The sequence below is a fragment of the Triturus cristatus genome, chromosome 6, assembly GCF_964204655.1.
Source record: "Triturus cristatus chromosome 6, aTriCri1.1, whole genome shotgun sequence".
In the NCBI taxonomy this organism is placed as follows: domain Eukaryota; kingdom Metazoa; phylum Chordata; class Amphibia; order Caudata; family Salamandridae; genus Triturus; species Triturus cristatus.
Window position 1 is genome coordinate 1,890,683,866 of NC_140589.1, and position 21,736 is coordinate 1,890,705,601.

Sequence of the window (21,736 nt, forward strand, 5' to 3'; positions counted from 1 at the left end):
TCTTTGAAAAACCCAATGACAGCACTAGTGGTAGCTTTCTGGACAAATTTCACTTCAGGCCACTTAGAATGATAATCGACTATCACTAAAGCATAACGTGAAGATTCTGGAAGCATGTGGAAAGGACCCGAAATATCGAATGCTATTTTTTCCCAAGGTTCAGACGGCCATTTAACCATTTTAAGGGGAGGAGTATGAACCTTAAGCATTCTTTCACTAGATACACACTCAGGACATTCCCTGACTATTCTATCGATAAATTTATCAATGCCTGGCCACCAGAAATACAATCTAATTAAGCGCTTCATTGATGATATGCCAGGATGAGTCTTGTGGGCAATTCCAAGTATCACCTCATACATCCCTTCTGGGGGAATACACTTCCCTGACTTAAAGATAAAATCACCATCTAGCTCTAATTCCTCTAGTACCCTAAAAAAAGGTAAAAGTTCTGGACTTATTCTATCCTTTCTAGGCCAGCCATGTTTGATGTAGTCTTTTAACATCAACCACTTAGCATCCTTCTGTTCACAATCATTCCAATGAACTTCAGATATGTCCTGAAATTTTCCTTGAAGTACATCTTCAATGGTCATTACAACATCAACCACAGAGTTTATCATACTTTGTTTGCACGGTAGGCGTGACAAGCAGTCTGCAGTGACATTCTTCTTACCAGGGACATATACTGTCATAAAGTTATATTCCTGCAATTTTGACATTAACCTGGCAATTCTGGCCGTGGAATTCCAACCTCCACCAACCGATAAAATGTTTACCAAAGGTTTGTGATCTGTTCTTAAAATGAATTTAGAGCCCCACACATATAACCTGAAATGCTCAATCACCCACACACAAGCTAGCAACTCCCTCTCAATGACGGAATATTTGCGTTCACATTCATTGAGAGTCCTTGAGGCAAAAGCTACATTCCATTCCTCATTCTTCTCCTTTTGCGACAACACCGCACCCAAACCATATAAGCTTGCATCAACAGTGATGGCACATTCTCTGTTAATGCGAAATAATTTGAGTGTGGGTGCATTAATAATGTCATGTTTGATCTCTTCAAAAGATCGTTGTTCTGACTCACCCCAAGCATACTTAACTCCCTACCTAAGCAGTTTCCTCAAGGGCTCCATCTTAGTGGCAACATTTACTACAAATTTACTGTAATACTCACACATTCCAGCAAATGAAAGTAATTGATCCTTATTCTCTGGGGACGGGGCTTTGGAAATAGCTTCAACATTAGGGGGCAGATTTATGAGCCCCTTGCGCCACTTTTGCTTCACTTTTCCCATGTTAAAAGTGACGCAAAAGTGGCGCAAGGGGCTCATAAATCTGCCCCTAGATTTTTTGGGAACAACACCCTCACCTGAAAGTGTATGCCCTAAATATTCAACAGAATCTCTGAATAACTTGCATTTGTGTGCTTTAAGAGTCAAACCATTGTGTTCCAGCCTTCTACACACTTAATGTAAATGTATTTGATGCTCATGTGTATCTTTTGAGAAGACCAAAATATCATCTTGGAAACATTTAACGTAGGAATCAATATCCTTAAAAATATGAAACATAATCCTTTGGAATACGGAAGCTGCGGATGCCAAACCAAAAGGCATGCGGGTGTATTGAAACAAACCTTGTGGAGTGATGAACGCTGTGTATTTCCTAGAATCTTTAGTTAGTTCTATCTGATGGTATGCCGATCTGAGATCAAGGGTAGAAAATATTTTTGCACCATGCAAAAATGATACAAGTTCATTTATGTTTGGCAAAGGGTGGCAATCAATGATAATATTAGAATTTAACGCTCTTAAATCCACACACACCCTCAACTTTTTGTCAGGTTTTCGTACCAAAACTATGGGAGAAACCCATTCCGATGACTCTATGGGTTCAATGATACCCTCCTTAAGCAATTCATCCAACATTTCCTTGAGTTCGTCCCTGATGTTAATGGGAACATTTCTAAGTTTCTGAACAACAGGAATGTGACTACTCTTAAGTACAATTCTATGTGAAAAATCTTTGAGCTTACCCAATTTGTCAATAAAAACCTTTCCAAAACTTCTAATGAGTTTTTCTGAATAGTCCTTATCTATTGTATTTGTTTCATCAACATGCAAATTCTTTACTGCTGATACTGTGTTCATGAGATAATCATCACATAATGACACTGGTTCAATGGATCTAGGGTTTAGTATGATACCTAATTTCCATTGATCCAACCATGCCAACACATTCACACCTTTTTGGGAAATATACAACTTGACACTAGCCAGTCTGTGTTTAAAATGTAAACAAACTGAAAAAAAAACCAATCATGTCAATCCTCGTCCCACAAAAACTCTCAGCAACTATGTCAGGTTCTTCCAATTTGTCTAAAGGAATGGAGTCTGCCAAAACTGAAATATAATATTCATGAGATATAATAGTCCAAGGGGAACCTGAATCCACCATAAGGAATAGATCAACTCCACAGACTTGGAAAACACATTTAGGAGAACTGATATGTTTTTGAATGTGATCGCCCACTACAGAAACAACAAAACCATGCTCTTTGTCTGTATTGATAATGGTATTGTCTTCCTCCGAAACCGATGATATAGATCCCTGCTTGTGGAATTGTGCACGTCTGTCTCTACACATATTACTGAAATGTCCAATCCTATTGCAGATTTTACATTCTCTCTTCACGGCTGGACATCCTGGAAATGAGGTATAGTGATTTTTGTTACCATACCTAAAACACATTCCTTGGTTGTTAGTTCCTTCAAAATGTTTTTGATAGTGTTGCTTTGGTCGATTAAAATTTTGCTTACCAAAGTTTTGTGTTACGTTTTGCTTTGTTGTAAATTTATGACCAACCGCACATATTTCCTCATCTGTTATTTTTTTTTCAGTATTCTTTTTTATAGTGTCCATCCATAGATCAGATTGTTCTTGCGCCTTAGCCTTGGCAATAGTGTCATTTAAATTTGGGTCACCCATTACCCATAACTTATCCTGAATTTTTTTACATTTAACATGAACTATAATCTGATCACATATCATTTCGTCAGACATGTTTCCGAAATTGCAGTGCATGCTCAATGACCTTAAAGATGTCAAGAAATCGTCAAATGATTCCTCCTCTTTTTGTTTCCTGGTGTAAAATTTGAAACGATTTAGAGCTATGCTAACGTTTGGTTGGAATCTTTTTTCTAATCTTGCCAAGGCTTCTGTATAAACGTTCATTGAATCACCACTTGCATTTTGCATAATAATTTGAGGAAGTGACCTGAAAATAACTTGACCTTCTGAGCCTAAGCAATGTAGTAATATACTTTTTTTCTTTCTGAACCCATCCTTTCGCCATCAATCGCCTTCATGTAATTTAAAAATTTCTCTTTCCATCTCGGCCATGGCATGGGTGGATCTCCTTTAACTTGTAAGAATTTGGCAGGTGGATTAAATTGCATTTTTTCCCAAACTGTTGCCAGTATATACTTTTTAAAAAAAAATGGTATCGTTGTTTTATTTGAGACTGTTTAATTACAGCATAAATGAATAAATAAGATTTTGACCAACTTTGTATTATATATATAAGTGCATATTTTACGTTTGCCTTCTAATTGTATGTCCTTACAAAGTTGTTTTCCAATTATATATATATTATTGATCACAAAATAACAATCACCGTTTTGTACCCTAAACGTTTTGTGAATCTGTCTTTTGCTCTTTTCCCCTTTAAAATAGCAAAGTACTTACTTCACATGCTTTAAACACGTTGAACACGTTGCACTAGCGCTGGAAAATTGTTGTAGCTGTTACCTTGGAAACTTAAAAAAAATGACTTCCGTGCGTGTGATCTCATGCGCACGTAAGCGTCACTTGTTGTAGCTGTTACCCTGGAAACCAAACAATTAATTCCGTGCGTGTGAACTCATGCGCACGTACTCGTCAACTCCTTGCGTGACGAAAAGGCAAAAGAAGATGGAAGGTTGAGGGAACCGTTGTTTGCTACGTAAGTTTAAACATTGCACAAGTTGTTGGCTTTATTCAAGCATCAGGTCTATCCTAACCAGAGATCGCTATCTTTGGTGGAACGAACATTAAAATACTCAAAGTACTAGTATACGGTGAAATTAGCGCTGTGGTTCCGCAAACTTTACCTCCTTCTTCCCAATTACGGACACAAAGATCATTCAAAAACAATAAAAAAAAATATCTTGTGCTCCGCTGTACGATTCAAATATTATCCACAAGTTCAATTGTAGAGCTCACCAACATCGGGGAATCTTGTGCGTTATCTCGGTTTCCGTTTTTTCTTTCCGAAACCAAAACGTACAAAGCTCAAACTAATTAATGCTGATCAGCCGCAGGTGCCATCATGTCACAAACTCATTTTCAGCCGCAGGTACTGTCAACGTACATAAAATGACAATGTTCCTCCCCAATGAATTGAGTTCGCCGAGTAAAACAAATTTGAAGAAAAAGGTTCTACCACTGAATTACTTTGTGCTGCCCAGTGGTTTCCCGTCGTCGCCAATATTAAAATGATGACCATCCATAAGTTGAATAATAAATAGATGAATCCTTTATTGGCAGCACATTCAATATGCATCCAAACGCTCCAGTAACCAGCTTCTTTTACCCTCTCAACTGTTATCTTCTAATGAAGCTCTACTACCTAGAATGCAGAACCCCGGTGAAAACATAATATGTCGCATGCAGTGGCATGCGACCCAGAACATAACTTAAAGGTACATACACTATAACATTTAATGCATGTAACAAGTGGGTATTGTGATGCTGTAAATATTGGTCTGTATCCACCTGAAATAAATTTGGTGATTTTGATGGTTTTGCAACTCTTTTCTCAAAAAATCTTCGGAGCTCCTCCATTGTTCTTCCAGATCCAATGGCTGAAAATAGAATCTGAAGATGGCGACCACACTGAGGAACTTACGGGGCACCATCTGGCGTCACACAAGGAATGACTTACCACCAAATAGTGGTTACCAATGTCCACAAAAATATACTAAAGTGTATGGACCCAGCCACTACATGACAGAATAACGCACAGCATCTAAATCCAAAAATGTATTCATGCTGCAAAACTGTTGAGCAGATATCACACCATAGAATCCAAAGTGCTACAACAGAAGTCTTGATTTGACAAATCTTGCATGGCACAAAATGTTAAATGATTGGCTTTTTCAATGATGCACGTTTGTGTATATTTTTGCCTACAGAGATTGAGTCACCATGAAAAAAACCATCTTGCACAATAGGAAGTGGGATAGCCAGGTATGCTGTTATTTCAGCCACATCATTAAATGGATTCTGTCACTCCCCAAAACAACTGGATGCTGTTGTACTTCATCGATGATGGGTCGAGCACTTCGCCATCTAAGAGCAAAGGCCATTCGAATTATCAACATAGGAGGCTCACATTAGGCGGCAGAGTTCACCAAAATATGCAGCAAAGATAGGAAAACAAAATTAATTATTTTTATGTTTTTAACAAATACAGTATCTGATAAAGCAAGCATTTGCCAAGTCAACAGACCTCTGCTTTGGGACCTACTGGCTTTGCCAATGCTCTTTATTCTTGCTATACAGCATTCCTCATGCTATGTAGCATGGCAAAAAAAACAATAAAACCTAACAAATAATTTGTATTGGTAACTTTTTCTAAAAAACAAAAGTACTACAAAGGTGTTTTTTTTAAGGTAGTGGCTGGAGGGCCAGGGTAGGGGAAAGCAACACTGAGGGCAGGGAAAGTGACAGAGATAATGTGGGTGGGGGAGTGAGTGGGGCAGAAGCAACATGGAGCACAGGGAGGAGGAGTAGAAGCAACAGGTGAAAGAGAAGGAGGGCCTAGGTGGGGGGAAGCAACACAATAACAGGTGTGGGGAGGATAGGAAACTCAAGAGATAGAGCAACAAGGAGTGGACAGGAAGAAGCACATGGACAAGAAAGCAAACGGGGAGGTACGTCAGGGTAGAAGCACCATGTAGAAGGGCGGGGAGAAGCACACAGGCAATAGACAGCAACACAGAGTGCAGTGGGAGAGAAGTACACATGGGAGACAGACAAAAACCACATGCACTGCCATTGTGTGCTTCACCCAGAAGAAAAAAGGATTGCTTTAAAAGCAGGCATTGGAAGCACAGAAGCGAGCCAAACAGTAGAGATGGGAAAGAGGGACAAACACAAGATTAAGAAGCTGGGGCGTCAGTAAGAAGCAGACAAAAGAGTGTAACGGAAAAGCCATCCAATGTTAAGCAGTGGGCAGGCTCCAAGTCTCTCTATGTTCTTGTAAGCGCAAATATGTCTTGCAACAGAGCGCATACACGCTGTCTAGTAGGCTGGACCAAAAAAGACACCAACACTATAGAAGATAAATTAGTTTCTTGAACGAAATTGCTAAAGGGTTGTAATGCAAACAATTTCAACCTAATTGTGTTTTTAAAAAAAAAGAAACGGTCTCTGTTTGTGTTTGCTTTTGTTTCAATGTTTTCTTGAAAAGACAGTCTGGCTCTCAACACCTTTTATCACAAAAAGCTGGTGCGTGCCTCCAGTGAAAGTCAGGAAGCATTTTAAAGTAAAACAAATCAAATCTTTCCTTCTGCAGTGCATAGTTCCTGTTCACCCTGTTACACACGATCAATGAGGCAGGCCTCCTGAGAGTGGAATCTGAGGATGGTCTCAGAGTAATCAGCAAAGGCGTTACTTCTACCCTGTTGCACCATGCGATCGCTGACAACTGTTTTTGAAAAAGGCAGACATCAAGCATGATAGCCATGTCCTTTTTTCCCTTTATCTGTGCAGTGGTCAAAGTGCACCAAAAAGTATGGGACCTGTGAGTTCAATGGCGGTGGAGTCAATGACTGTGGGGTAAGTTATGCAAATAAAAAGAACTAAAGTTTCTGTAAATATTTTGTTGGCCGTTCACCAACAGGTAACAACATATAGAATGTTCAGAAGTCTACCCCGAGCACACTAAACATATAACCAATGATAAGTGTTGTATAAACAGTTCTTGAATAAGTGTAAGAGTCCAATTCGTTCAAATTACACTGTCCATGAATTTATTGACTTTTCTTCTCATCAAATATTCTTTTCTTGGCACACTTATCATTGGTTATATGTTTAGTGTGCTCGGGGTAGACTTCTGAATTTCTTATTATTCTCTAGAAGTGGGTAAAGATAAGATTGTATAGGTAACCAATCTTTCTTCCCCTATGAGCACCAATGAAAATTTGGATAATTGAGTTACGTAAACCCTAAATAGAGTTGAGCGCCCCACAATATACCTGGTTACCTAGAGTTTGATTTTGAACATATGGAATGTAATGCACACGCATTAATGAAAAATGAATGCAAGTTGAACTATCTGTCAAAATGTATTGTTCGGACAGTAAAGCTCAGTTGGTTTATGCAAGCACTCCAGCTGGCTGTATGTGCAACCAATTATGAATGCTGGTTTTGTATCTGGAACTAGTGAGTTGTGTACCTATAGTCCTATAAGATCCCAACCTGTAACAGAAAGCACTATGAATATGTAAGGCATTAGATAAGAATGTATTGCATAAAGTATAAGATAATCTGCAAAAATGTAAACAAGCATCTGCAAAGCCAATAGATCTGGTGTTGGTTGCCAGCCTTTTGGCTTTCTCAACTCTGGTTTCATTTTTGCCCATGGTTTGTGTTTTATAGTTAGGGGAGCCTCTGGACCATTATCCAAAAAAACATTGGCTAAAAGCAAATATTGTTTTGCTCTTTTGCTCTCTAGGTAGTCACTGGCACTGAAAGGTAATTACTTTGTGTGCAGATGTACTCCTATGAAAGAACAGAATGCTGTCAATCAAAGTTAAATTAACCAATGGCAGAAGTGGGCTCTCCCACTGCCCAGTGATGCAGGCTGTAGTGGGTGGAAGAAAAATGTGAATGACACAACAACATATCTATGGATTAGGAAGCATGGTTGAAGGTCCTCTTGAGTAAGTATTGATAGTTTTAGTAAAATCTGAAGGTCTTGGCTAACGCCACACCTAAAAATGTAATACATAAGAGTGTAAGACCGGCTGCATACATTATATGGCAGGCTGTTGCAAAAAGATTATTTGCTTCAGTGGCTTAAGAGTTATATATTTAGTAATGTGCAATCAGGCTTTACCTAGTAAAAGATTTGGGGTTGAAAGGACAGATTCCACAACTCATAACAGCCTTATGGTACCTCTCAACAGGAATAACTCTGACACCATGAATCTTCAAATCTGTTGCAAGAAATGGATGCATGTTCCTCAGCTGCAAAATTAAGACTCTGGATTATTAACTACTTTGACAGTCAATAAAATGACATGCAACAAAAATTATCACACACTTCTATTTGATATCACTAGCACAGAAAAAATGATCCGGGTACTGTTCTGAATAACCGCATCACTTATTCAACGTTACATGGGTCCTTCCATGTGATTGACTAAGCTTCTCTATGGAGGTTTACAGTCTCTCAAAGTCCACAGGTGACATTTCTAATCGAACAGCCATAATATCAAGTGATAAGTCTTGTAAGGGTGCTTGTGAAACCTGAAGACTATTGCACGTTCCATAACTTTGGCCTTGTTTCTCAACTTTTCGCGTCTCTCCAGAGTGTGTTTTAATGTGCTGGATGAGATGTGAGTTCCTTCTGAAGCACTTCCCACACACACTGCATTTATAAGGCCTCTCTCCAGTGTGTGTTCTCTGGTGGAGGTTGCGGGACACTTTGTGGCTGAAGCATTTTTCACAGAAGGAGCACTGGAATGGCCGCTCGCCGGTGTGCGTTGTCTGGTGCTGGTTTAAGTTTGATTTGTGGCTGAAGCCCTTATCACACTGGGCGCACTTATAAGGCTTCTCTCCTGTGTGCGTCCTTTGGTGGATTATAAGGTTGGACTTCTTGCCAAAGCTTTTCTCACAGTCTTTGCATTTGTATGGCTTCTCCTGGTGTACAACAGGTGTAGCAAACACATCAAAGCCTGTCCCACATTCTGAGAAGGCACTCGGTCTGGCAGCACAAAGGGCGGCTTGTGTCCTTCTCAACTGATTGGGCTTATGCGAGAAAGCGACATTGCTGAAGAGCTGAACATTTTCCCGAGTCGTTTTCAACAAAGACTCTAACTCTTTTAACTGCTCGGCAGACCTTTTGGCATACTGGTCTTCAAACTTTGTGGTTAAGGACCCATCATCTGTAGAGTGAAAATGAGAGTGATTAGGGAAACCACCATGAGTTATTAATAAAGACATTTTAAAGTAAATGAGGTCACAGTATTGATTCTATTACCCGTCTTAAAAGTAGCAGTTTTAGTGCAAATAAAATATGTCGCATTCCATAATACTGGTGCACTTGCACAGCAACATCAGAGCAAGGAAGAGTAGAAGCAGCTTATGAGCGTAAATTATGTACACTATTCTCCTAACACGGTGCTCCCTATGCATCCAAAGATGTACTGATTTTTAAAGATTCACTAACTGCTCAAGAAAATGCAGATAGCCTCCCCCCACTCTTGTTTCCTCTTTTCTACCTCTGTTCCCCATCCCTTCTACCACTCGCTCCTCCTTCACTCCTTTCTTCTTTCTTCCCATGCCTCTCCCATCCTCTTCCTTCCCCTCCACCTCTCTCCCTCCCTGATCCAGCTGTAACCCAATGGTTTCTGTTTCACAACAGACCTTATGTGCCAAGGGGAGAACAGGATAAGAGTTGTGTCCTTATTCCTCTATCCCCCAGAATACTAGATGCATCCCCACCCTTTTGTGCAAAATCCAAAAGAGGAGCGGTTGAAGGTAAAAGAAGGCCTGGTTCCATTTCTTTAATGGGAAACATTTAGCATAATTATTTTCGGATTAGCCTCTGTTACTCAAGCTTGAGATCCCCCTGCAATACTTTAAAAAAATACTGGTCCATTCACCAGCCTGCCCCACTGGTACGAGCATCCAAGCATGAACGCTGCGCTGTGTGGTAAGATGCTTGTTTTAAAAAGGTGAAAGTGGACACAATTACAGAGCTGTAGTAGAGAGCTGGATGGTATAATGGCGTAAAGGTGAAGGTTAACACAGCCGTTTCCAAGACGCAGGAGACCTTCACCAGTTACAATGAAGGTCCTTGCCATACTACTGCATTGTAATAACATTTATAAAGCACTTACTGCCCATGGTGAGTTATTTAAGGGCTTTATGGAGAATAGCATGCTATTCTGGAACCTAAGGTCAGTGGTGAATCCAGTGGTTATTAGTATTAATCTTGTGATCCATGTGTTTATTTCACCTTTTTCTGGAAAGCTAAATGAACAGGTGTTAAGTGTGATCATTAGCAGAGGCTGGAGTGTGAGTATGTGATTTCTTGAAGAAGAATGATGGGTGAATAGACAGATTGGAGTCCTAAGTTGGCAGGGTATGCCCAGACGTGGGTACCTTGCTCACTTTGTCACTGGATTCGAGCTAGCCTGGCTGATGAGGGGTGTTACCCAGAAACCGGTCCCAGGTTGCATGTTTCTGGTCCAGGGAAGACGTGGCTTGGCATTTCGGGCCAAATTGTTCCCATGAGGAACAGGGTCAAAACTGATTTGCATATGGCTAGGTCTGAACTGAGGTCGCAAAGTGAGCTAAATAACGATGATGGATTCAACCCAGATCTGTGACTGGAGGTGAGTGTCTGAAAAGTTCAGCGCTCCGTCCATCATTACCTTGTGTTAGCTAAACCACAATGTAACCAGTCACTGTGCAATGGTATCAACTGTGTAGTCCAGGCCTGATTTAAGAGATAATGTCTCACGAGAGACTCTTGAGCCCAATCTAAAAAGAGCCCTAAAAAGAAATCATCCATCTTGTCTTCAGATACCAATAGGATTAATATACCCCAACCACTCCACCCTATGAATGAAGCTGCAACTACCTTCGCTCTATTGACCTGAGGTATTGAACTTGGGGATTTGCAACTGAGTGCATGCTTGCATATTAAGGGGTTTAATCAAAGATTGGGGAACAGAAGAGGTCCTATTCCTGTGCTCCTTCGTGTACACATTTAAATCAAAGAAAGGAGTTAGTTCCTCTATTTAGTTCCTCTATAAGGCAGATGTACTGTGATTCACTAACTGCCTACTATTTGAGTCGCTGGGAGATCTCTGTTTCAGATCGTAATGCCCTCACACACCTGTTAGGGTGTCATGCTTCATCATAGGGCGCTCCTCGTCAGACCGGCGCTGCAATGTCTGACGGGCCTGGTCGCATCTTTGGCGGAGTTCTTTTGATCTGAGAACGCCGTATGTGAATGGTGAGTGTGTGGGCTCAAAGAAAGTCAGTAGTGGTGTGTTTAAAGTGACATAGTGATTTAAAATAGGCACCAGACCTATGAACGTTTTAATTGACAAATAGGACCGGGACTAAGTAAAAGCTGTGGGGCTACCAGAAGGTCTTAAGCTACCAGGGTAGCTCTTATGTGTATGCAGTCGACATGTTTCGTGCCATCGGGGCTCCAAAGTCGAGCGGCACTTCTTCAGGACCAAAGATCTCTAAGAGTGGTCCCCAAGAAGAGGACCTAAAGATGACCCCCCTATATGTGGGGGAGTTCAATATATAAATGCCTGGTTCCAAATTCAGGAACCCGCAGTGTCTCTCCACCTAGGGAAAGGGGGACAAGATGAGGAAAGAAAAAGTGACATCAAAATGTACCATCAAGAGAATAGTTCGACATACAAATGGCAACCTCATGCCCAAAGTAGTGGGAGAGGTACAGAACTCAGGTGAGGTAAATACTCCTTAACCTAGGTACATATCTCAAGTATATGGAAACAAATGTACATTTTTTTAAAATTACTTAAAAAGCAAGTATAGAAAAGCGCAAGAGGTGTTGGTATTGCCTACATAGACCACAAAAACTGACCGTGCCCTGACCGCCCGGCGACTATGGAGTTTCGACTACGATCGTATACCCAGCATGAACCCCTTACAGTCCGCATTTACACACAAGCGGAACTATTCTGCACCCACTCCCCTGAGGGACACTACAACTTAGACCACGTCGTCTTTGTGACACCTCACACCCGTGGAGTAGACAAAGGATCCCGATCCTCGGGCTTAATTTCATTCACATGCGGCATTTTGCCTTCGCCGAGCACCTTCCTCCTTTTTCCCCCCTTTAGTTACCAGGTATATGTTGACATAGGCATCTCCCGCCATCATCAACAGAGGCGTTCACTACCACTAGACGCCCATTGTCAGTCATTTTGGTCATAAAGCGGGAGCATGCCTTTAGCAGCACCAACCCAAGCACCTCCTGGTTCCCAATGAGTTTCTTCCTATAGAGACACTACACTTGTGTAGACTCTTCCATCTGGTCCCACCGTTTGTTCACTGTTGAACTACTTTTTGTTCTTATCTTCCATATGTCACATTACAGTTGGCCCCTTTGAGTGGTCGGGCTCCTCCCCTTCATCTATGAAGTAATACTACCCACCGAGTGAGGTATGCTTTACAATATGGTCTCCTTACCCTTCTCCCCCGCCGGGAGGTCGGGGCACGGTCAGATTCTTTGGTCTATGTAGGCAATACCAACACCTCTTGCGCTTTTCTATACTTGCTTTTTAAATAATTTTAATTTTTTTACATGTTTTCTTCCATATACTTGAGATATGTACCTAGGTTAAGGAGTATTTACCTCACCTGAGTTCTGTACCTCTCCCACTACTCTGGGCATGAGGTTGCCATTTGTCTGTCAAACTATTCTCTTGATGGTACATTTTGATGTTGCTTTTTCTTTAGTCATCTTGTCCCCCTTTCACTAGGTGGAGAGACACTGCGGGTTCCTGAATATTGAACTCCCCAACATATAGCGGGGCCAATTCTAGGTCCTCTTCTTGGGGACCACTCTTAGAGATCTTTGGTCCTGAAGAAGTGCCGCTCGACTTTGGAGCCCCGATGGCACGAAACATGTCGACCAAATACACATAAGAGCTACCCTGGTACCTTAAGACCTTCTGGTAGCCCCACTGCTTTTACTTAGTCCCGGTCCTATTTGTGAATTAAAATGTTCATAGGTCTGGTGCCTATTTTAAATCACTGTCTCACTTTAAACACACCACTACTCACTTTCTTTGAGCCCCCACACACACCATTCACATACGGCGTTCTCAGATCAAAAGAACTCCGCCAAAGATGCCACCAGGCCCGTCAGACATTGCAGCGCCGGTCTGACGAGAAGCGCCCTATGATGAAGCATGACACCCTAACAGGTGTGTGAGGGCATTACGATCTGAAATAGAGATCTCCCAGCGACTTAAATAGTAGGCAGTTAGTGACTCACAGTACATCTGCCGTTTAGAGGAACTAACCCCTTTCTGTGATTTAAATGGTTGCATATTAAAACACCGCCAACATTCTTGCTATGCTCTATCCCAATACCCAAAACAAATCCATGTATCATGTACTTTAGGGCATGGACATTCACTGTATGGGATTCTTACCAATCCTGGTGCTTGGAATTTTCTGCCTCTCAGGCTCGTGCCCGTCATTACCACATGGATCTTCCATCTCTTTTATCCAAAGAGAGAGGCTGGGATGGAAAACTGGGTAACCTAATGTATGAAAAGAAGCCATGTTACCACCATCACTTCTCTGACTAGGTCTGCAAAACCTGCTGTTAATGCACTTGCTGAGGTGCTGCCAATCCCTACACCCCCAATAAGTTAAAGGGAGAACAATCATAGTTAAGGAACTGCACACAAAAACCAACAAAAAAAACACAGATCCACAGCATAATTTCAAAATACAAGAAAACCTTGATGCAGAAACAGGCTCGTCCTATGAAAATAGAGGTCTTTATCTTGCAACCTCACTATACTGAGTAACAAGCTACCAAGAGAACACGGCCTGTCCTCTCCCAACAGGTCATGCAATGTTCGATCAGAATGAAAACCTACACTGAGACGCGACATTCCAACGAATGACCAACGGGACAGTGAAGGGCTTTTAACTTTTAGGAAGGCCTCATGTTAAACCTATTAAGCAAGAAGCCCTGGGAAGAGGAATATGCAAGGGAAGACCTGCATTAGTAATGATTCTGTTACATTCAGTCTTTGCGCTCTGTCCTTCACTCGCTGAGACTTGCCTGCAACACAGGTAGGTCTGGAATAATTGTAAACATTTCTGTAAGTTTAAATGTTTGCGAGAAACTCCAGGAAGAGAGTCCCTTCCTTGCACGTGAGCAGATGCCTGTGTGCCGCCAATCATCCCAACATGTGTGTTCTGCCATCTCTGGTGGATTACATAATAAAGGGGGTTGGATGAGGGAAGCAAGGGTTTAGAAGACGATCAGTCAGCCTCAGGGTTGTTCTTTCTTACTCATTTATACTGCTCTTGTATTTTGGTTTGGGAGCTTAATCAACGAGTCCAAACCTGTTTGAAGGGAGACAACGCAGGCAAGACAAGAATTTAATCAAACATGTTTTAGCAGAAAATCTTGGACAAAAGCTGCACCTTTGCAAGAAGGTGCATCCAGAGCATAGTGCTGGTAAATGGTATGTTAGGTAAGGGACGTGGCTGCCTTATAAATCTCTGCAACGTGTACCTGTGTTTGCAATGCCAATAATTATACTTTAGCTCAGGTGGATGAAAATCGGATCTAGATGAACCTCTCTCATATAGGCATCCTCCAAGGATAACAGGGCATGTGGAAATGAAAGCAGTGATAAAATGTGGGATGTGCCATGAAGCGCAGGCTCGCTGCTTCTATCGGACACCCGCAGAAGCAGACTTTCAGAAAATGGCAGCGCTTCCAATGCTTCAGGCGGCTGGTGCCAGGCTCCAATCCAGGATATGCCAACCGGTGTACTGCAGAGCTGCTCTCTCCCTCGCCCACCAGCATGGAAACCTGCTGCATGCATGTCTGTGGCTGGCATTGTGACCCAGATTGTAAGGGGCAGTCTAGGTTGTACAAAGCTCAACTTTTAAGATTTTACACTTTGCCTTGCGCCATCATACCGAACACTCGCAGCGCTTCCTAGAACTGCACTGCCTGCTACTCCCATGGCTAGTGTGGGTCACATCAGCCAACTCTCATAACAGGGGGACAGCCAGTGCTTAATCAGTAAAAAAATAAGTGCCAGGGCCCTTTCCAGGAGGTCACTGCAGCTTGCACCACACATTGCCCCTGCCAGCGCTGCCAATGGAAGCATCAATACAATTACTGATCATCACACTCTTACACGTGTGACAACTCAGCCTCCTCTAGGCCCCTAAAGCTATAAGAATGCCTTGGGAAGCAATTAATTGTCATTTTCACCAGTGCCACCGTTTGGCAGAATGGTACAAGCCTCGGTGTTGACAATTAAGTGCTGGTGCTGAACACTGGAAACCACCGGCTCAAATTAAGCACTGGGGACAGCTCACTTCATCTCCCGATGCTTACAAAATGGACTTGTGCTTGTATAATGTAACTGGTACTCACGTAAAGCAATACCTTTTGGTCAAGATTGCGCCAACTGCCAAAGAAACAAAGCAACACAAGCGAGGCACAGGGGAGGAGGGTGGGAGCAGCAACAACGGGATGGGGGAAGCAACACCACAAGGGAGGAGGGAGGGTGGCGCAGCACAAGGGACAATAAAAGGAGAGCAGGTGGGGACAAGCAACATGAGAGCGGGGCGGGAGACGGACTGCAAACATGAACTCCGAGAATGCATGTCCAAAACTAAAAAATAACAAGCATTTACAATGCAATAGGTCTCGCATTTGTTGGAGTTGGAGCTATTGGCATTGTGAATGGCAATGTTATTTATTTGTTTTTTGGTTTGCAGTGAAGTGAATATTTAAAGAAATAAGTGCACACTATACCATATTATAAACTTTTATAGGAACTGTACCGTAAAGCTATGGCTATGTTAACGTAAAGGGGTGTGAATGGATGAATAAAAATACAAACAAGCATGGAAGTAATTATCCCACAAATGACCATATACCAGAGACATTTAAGTACCGGCCTATATGACTGGTCCATACTGAGCTCCTGTCAGCAATCCTGGGCAGGACTACACGCTGTCACAAATAATTGCACCCAGCAAGAAATCCTAACAGGACATTTTGTGCACCGAAAGGATGTCTGAAGTTGATATGTTAAATTATTTTAATGTTGCAAAAAACAGTCGCGGTTCGGTATGCAAATCGTAATTTTCATGCTGGAGGGAAACTATTTTTATAGATTTTCTCCAGTGTCACAGTTTTAAATCTTTTGGGAATGTAAAATCGAAAGCCTTGTAGTTCATAGCTATGGGTTTTTGTATATTGAGGAATACAATGACATGCATGCCAAGGTGAACTGAACTGTTTATGTATTTCACATCAAAACTGTTGGGCTTCAGCCTGCCACAGCAACGTTAAAAACACCTTTGGTGCACAAAACACGCCAGCGCTTCTTAACTATTGTTTACACTTGTAACGTGGGAAGGGGTCGGTCAACCAATTCTGAACAAACATCTATTTTATTTATTGCTTTGCAGTTTTATGTAGCGCTTTATTTATTGCTTTACACTTTTATGTAGCACTTTGAAATCTGCACGGTATACAGTGCTTTACAGAGGTCGGTTTATATCTACATGCAGGAAGTTTACACATGGATACGGACTTTTGGCAGCAGCTGCTGCTGCTATCCTGTACAAAGTCTTATATTGTAAAGGGGCCTTTCCAGGCGTCGGCCGCACGATCACCAGACCCACCCTCCGATCCTGGCGAGAGTATACCTCAATGCTGTTCCACCAAAGCGCACTACTACCAACACACCTTACAGTGGGCTGGAACCTACAGATTGTTATTGAGTGCCAAATTTAATAGTTGTCACTCAAACGACACTCTCTTTCTAATAGGTTGTGCAAAATTTAAAAAACTTTAATAAAAAGAGAAGACTTTAAATAAATAAAAAAAAGAACGAACACCACCACACCACCAGGCTCCAGTATCCAAAAAGTGCACAATCTCCAAACAACGTGTGGCTGAAAAGATAAGGTTGAAACAGAGGCAGAGAGAAGTGAGGTGGGAAGAGATACAAACAGAGAGGTGGGCCAAAGAGAGATGAGTTTGAGAGTGAAGTGAGGTGAGGTGAGGCAGATGGGGAGAGATATGGCGAGCTGTAATGGAAACTGCAGAGGTTGAATTACAGAAAACTGTTAAAGGGGTAGAGAGAAGCCTAGAAAGTGGTAAAGAGGCAGGCGGAAGACTGATAAAGATGCAAAAGACAAGTAGACAGAGGTGGTTCTGATAAGTGTATTGTGAGCGGTGAGGTAGACAGAGGTGAGCTAAGCAGGGCTGATTTTGTAGGTGAGGTGCATAGAGATGTAGAGAGAGGATAAACGAGAGGTAAAGAAGAGAGGTAGAAGAGATGAGGTGAAATAAGGAGAAATGGGATAGAAAGATATGTAAGTGAGACCGAGAGAGACAGGCAGGAGGTAGTAGAGAGGTGAGACAGAGATAGAGAGAAAGGGAAAGGGAGAAGCGAGGTAAAAAGATGAGCATGAAATTTGTTATTGGTGCGGTAGAGAGAAAAGATACATGAAGACAGATTGGTATGAACGGGCGTGAATAAAGATTGTGGGAATGACTGTAGGGGGTGCACTAATGGGGCTTTAGGGATGGGAGAGGAAAATCCTAGGAACAGAGGAGTTAGTGAGAGAGGGAAGGCATGACAGATTAGGAATTGTGAAAGAAGAAGAGAAGGGAACAGAACATGGATAAAATGATGGACAGACTTGAATCTGAGCGACGTCATGGTGTTGGAGAAAGCTAAAGAAGTGAGGGATGGTAAACATAAGGAGAGGGAAGGAGCGAGGATCTGGGAAAAGAGAATCCATTTTATTAAGAATAAATAATTCAGTAAAAAAGCTGACCTGTATTTGATGATTTATCTGCTGCTGTGCTTCAGTTCACAAGCGGCCCATGCAGCCGGTGTCTGTCCACGGGGGCCCCTTACAGGCAGGAGCTCTTGGTGCACAAGCAGCCATCACAGTAGTGTATTGTGAACACAACGCTTTCTATGCAGTCCGATGTTGATTTTGAAATAGCCCTCGCAGATTGTGCGTTTCTGGGAGGCCTCGGAGCCAGTGACAGTGCACGCGAGGCCTCGCGCCTGTGTCTGCTCACAGAACATCCTCTCATAGTCCCACATGTTCAATGAAGTATGTGCAATTAATTTTATTAAACCACGGACGCATGCGAAAACAAATATAATTAAATAAATATAGGACAGGAGCACTGTCTGAACGGAGGAGAGGAAGCACCGTGTGTGTGCTGTGGAGTGCGAGGGCTGCCGCAAATAACAAGCCGGAAGTCAGGCGCCCTTGCCCGGGACGTGGGCGGGGCCTGCTCCGGCAGGAAGAGAAACGGCGCGCCATGCTAACGCGGGGCTCCCATGCTGAAGGGAGTGCCCCGCGGTGGCGACCGGAGTGGAGCGAAGCCCCGGGTCTCAGGAGGGGGCCCGGGTGAAGACTGCGGCGGCCGAGGCTGCCCACGGCAGCGCGGGGCTCCCGGGAGTGCAGGGAAGCCCCGCAAGAGAAGTGCTGCAGCCGCAAGGAGGAGCCCCCCCCAGAAGAGCAGCCCGGTGAGTGAAGAAGGGCTGGGGGGCTCCGTGTGGGCTATTGTTGGTGCCTGTCCTTTTGGCATTCTGAGCGGCCCCGTCTTGCAGCGGGCCGCTCCAACAGGGCTGACGTGGTCGGAAGGGGGACAGGAGATGTGCACGCCGCTTGGCTGTAAGCGCGTACACCAATTCAAATCCGCCAAGAGCCTGCGCGTGCACATCTCCTGTCTCCCTTCCGAGGCAAGTCAGCAACAATAGATCTCGCTGGCGACAGCAGCGCTTCGCGCTGCGTTCGCCAGGCGAGACCTAAAAAGAACCGGGGGCGTGGCTTAGCGTGCGACCAAGATGACCGCAATCTTCTAAGCTCCGTTGATTCTCCGGTGTGAACGCTCGCTCCAACATGCTGTTCGGGTGATTGGTGTTCACGTAACGGCAAAAGGCGGCGGAACAACGCGGGAGTCTGAGGGACGATTTTCAAGTTTCTCAGTCCGCTCCTTCGAGGGAATTTCCTCAGGTCATCTCTCTCCTCACTCCGGTAAGGAAATGGCGGCTGACATGGAGATTATGCCGATTCACGGACTGAACTCAGGCATCCATGGGGTCTAATTCTTTGGTTTTTGTGCACATTCCCCTGCTTCAATGAGGTATTGTGAGGCTGAATTTGTATACCTCTCTATATGTACAATTATTGAGGAGTCATTAATGCGAGTGTCGTGATAAAAAATGGCGGCCGCTGACTGACTGATTTGATGCTATTGTGTCTAATTACGGTTTGGATATGCATAGCTGGCAGTGAAGTGCCTCATTTCCAGCTTCAACAGTGGGAGATTATTTTCATTAATGCTGGGTGTGCAGAATCTACCATATGTCATACCATACATCATACATATATAATTGTCTGTTTGTCGGTGGGAGTGCATTCTCTCATCTGTTGTTCCATTTGTGAGTGATTATATTGTTTATTGCCAATTGTGCGGATTCTATTCATCTTCCTGAGTCCGAGAAGTCCCCGTTCTTTCTCAGTGTACCACTGGTCTGCTCACATATTTTAACAGAACTTGGTTTCTTGCAATATTTTCCTTTGAGGGGGGCCTAAATAATACACATGATATCTGTGTTCTTACGTCATTCTGCTGGGCGCAACACGTACGTTTTTCCTGCAGTCACTTTGTGTGCCTTTTGTGTTTCATTCCGATGGCAGAGGGCATGGGTGTCACTTCAAAAGACAGAGACTCTAAGGGGAATTTGAAGAGGTCTAAACAAAATTCTCCCACCCCAGATATTCCAGCGAAGGTCAATATGGACTCTGCTTCGACCTTGGAGTCTATTCTATCTAAACTTAATGCGGTCCATGACATAGCACAGAGCACTAAAACGAACACTGACTTGCTTCAAGTTGAGGTGGCGGCAATTCGAAACAATCTCAAAAACCTCTCACTACGCGTTTCCGATGCAGAAGCGCGAATAAGCACGGTTGAAGACTTCACGAATAAACAAGCTAAATATGTTCAAGGTATGGAACGATCATTGGCTTCTTTGAGGAGAGACTTGACTGAGCAAGAGGACAGAAATCGTAAAAGTAACCTTCGAATTTTTGGTTTACCAGAGGACTGCGAGAAATCTGCTCCTTCAGCATTAGATTTTTTGCTTACCTGGATCCCTTCTGTATTGATCATTTCATTTAAAAAAGACTTTGAAATAGAACGTGCTCATAGAGTGCCCACCTTCAAACCTAAAACGCTTTCTTATCCAAGACTGCTGATCTTTAAGCCTCTACGTCATCAACACACTGAACAAATCCTGGCCCAAATGAGGAAGATTAAAACGCTACAATGGGAAGGTCACAGAATATCAATCTCACAGGACTTTGCAAGAGACACAGTCATTCATCGTAAAGGGTTCTTAAATCTGCGTAAAAGGCTCATAGATATGCATTTTCCATTTTCCTTTGCAGGTCCTTCACGATTTAGAATAACTTTCAAAGGACGTTCACAGATTTTTTATGACCCCTCGGAACTCTCAACCTTTTTGGATAATCATTCGGAATCATTGATGAATGCTGAGTCTCTCCCTGGTACCTCTCATCCATAGGAATGATTGATGAACTCTCCAGAGTCTCTTCCTGGTATCTCTCATTCGTAACATCTTTCAGTGCCTGACAAGTTGGCTTCATGTTCTCTGTGCTTTACCACTAGTATGTGGTTAATATTGCTCCTCTGGTTTCTTGGTACATGATAACTATGCAATGTCAAGGTTATTAGTTTTATGGTGAATATTCTTTTTTCACTAACTACTTCCTTTACAGGTAGGTTTTACGGTCTATCACATTCTTATGCTGGACCCTTGAGATTTTCCACTCAATATGTTGATTCTATCTTAGTGCTATCCTGTTATTTATCAGCTGTACATCTGTCTCTCTTTTCCTACTTTTCTTTTTCTTTCTTTTATTCCCTTATGTTGTCTGACTTTTTCCATCCTTGATCCTGGCCTCTCTTTTCCTATTTTCCATACTCCTTTTCTTTCTTTGCTTGATTTTTCTATTCATGCCATTTCTTCGCATATCTTATTTTTGCTTACTATTTATTATTTCACTCTGGTTTTTCTCATATATATAATTCGGTCTCAATTGTTCTCCTTTTATTATGTCTTCAAGTTATATATTACATTCTATAATTTTGGCTATATACTCTAGTACTGAGTTTTTTAATATCATCCATTCTGGTATGTTTACCTCGCTCTTGATTTCAGTTTTTATAAGGTTCCTTACTGATATTTATGTTACCTCGGTTTGCCACTTCCTGCATTACTTATTAGTATTTAATATGCCTTAGGCTTTACTTACAATACCTAATAGAACCACTTATCATTTTCTATTTGTACGTCTTTCTATCTTGGATATGGTAATTTGTTGGATGCTCATCAATATGTTACATTTTTTGCCTTTGGTATTCTTTACTATTCTTAGGTCTCAGTAAATCTATTTTCCATTCTCTATTTTTTCCTTGCTCGCTTTTCTTTTCTATATATCCTTGTTCTGACTCTTTCTTCTTTCTCCATGTACTCTATTTGTACTTATTCCATGAATTGCTTCTTATGTAGCACTTTTTATATTTTATTCTCTATATCATATAGTATTTATTCTTGTTGCT

The 21,736-nt window shown here is 42.3% G+C and overlaps 1 protein-coding gene across 5 annotated transcripts in view; it reads right to left on the minus strand.

The window, feature by feature from the left end:
* Positions 1 to 1,321: 1,321 nt before the first annotated feature.
* Positions 1,322 to 21,736, minus strand: part of LOC146822320 (zinc finger protein 135-like) — a 127,896-nt gene continuing 107,481 nt past the window's right edge. For all 5 annotated transcript variants that reach the window (XM_085613405.1, XM_085613406.1, XM_085613402.1 and 2 more), the window contains 2 exons: positions 13,494 to 13,604; positions 1,322 to 9,224 (listed from right to left, as the gene is read on the minus strand). In XM_085613405.1, the coding sequence (XP_085469531.1) occupies positions 8,500 to 9,224; positions 13,494 to 13,604 (836 nt within the window). In that variant the 3' untranslated portion in view covers positions 1,322 to 8,499. The remainder of the gene's footprint in view (positions 9,225 to 13,493; positions 13,605 to 21,736) is intronic.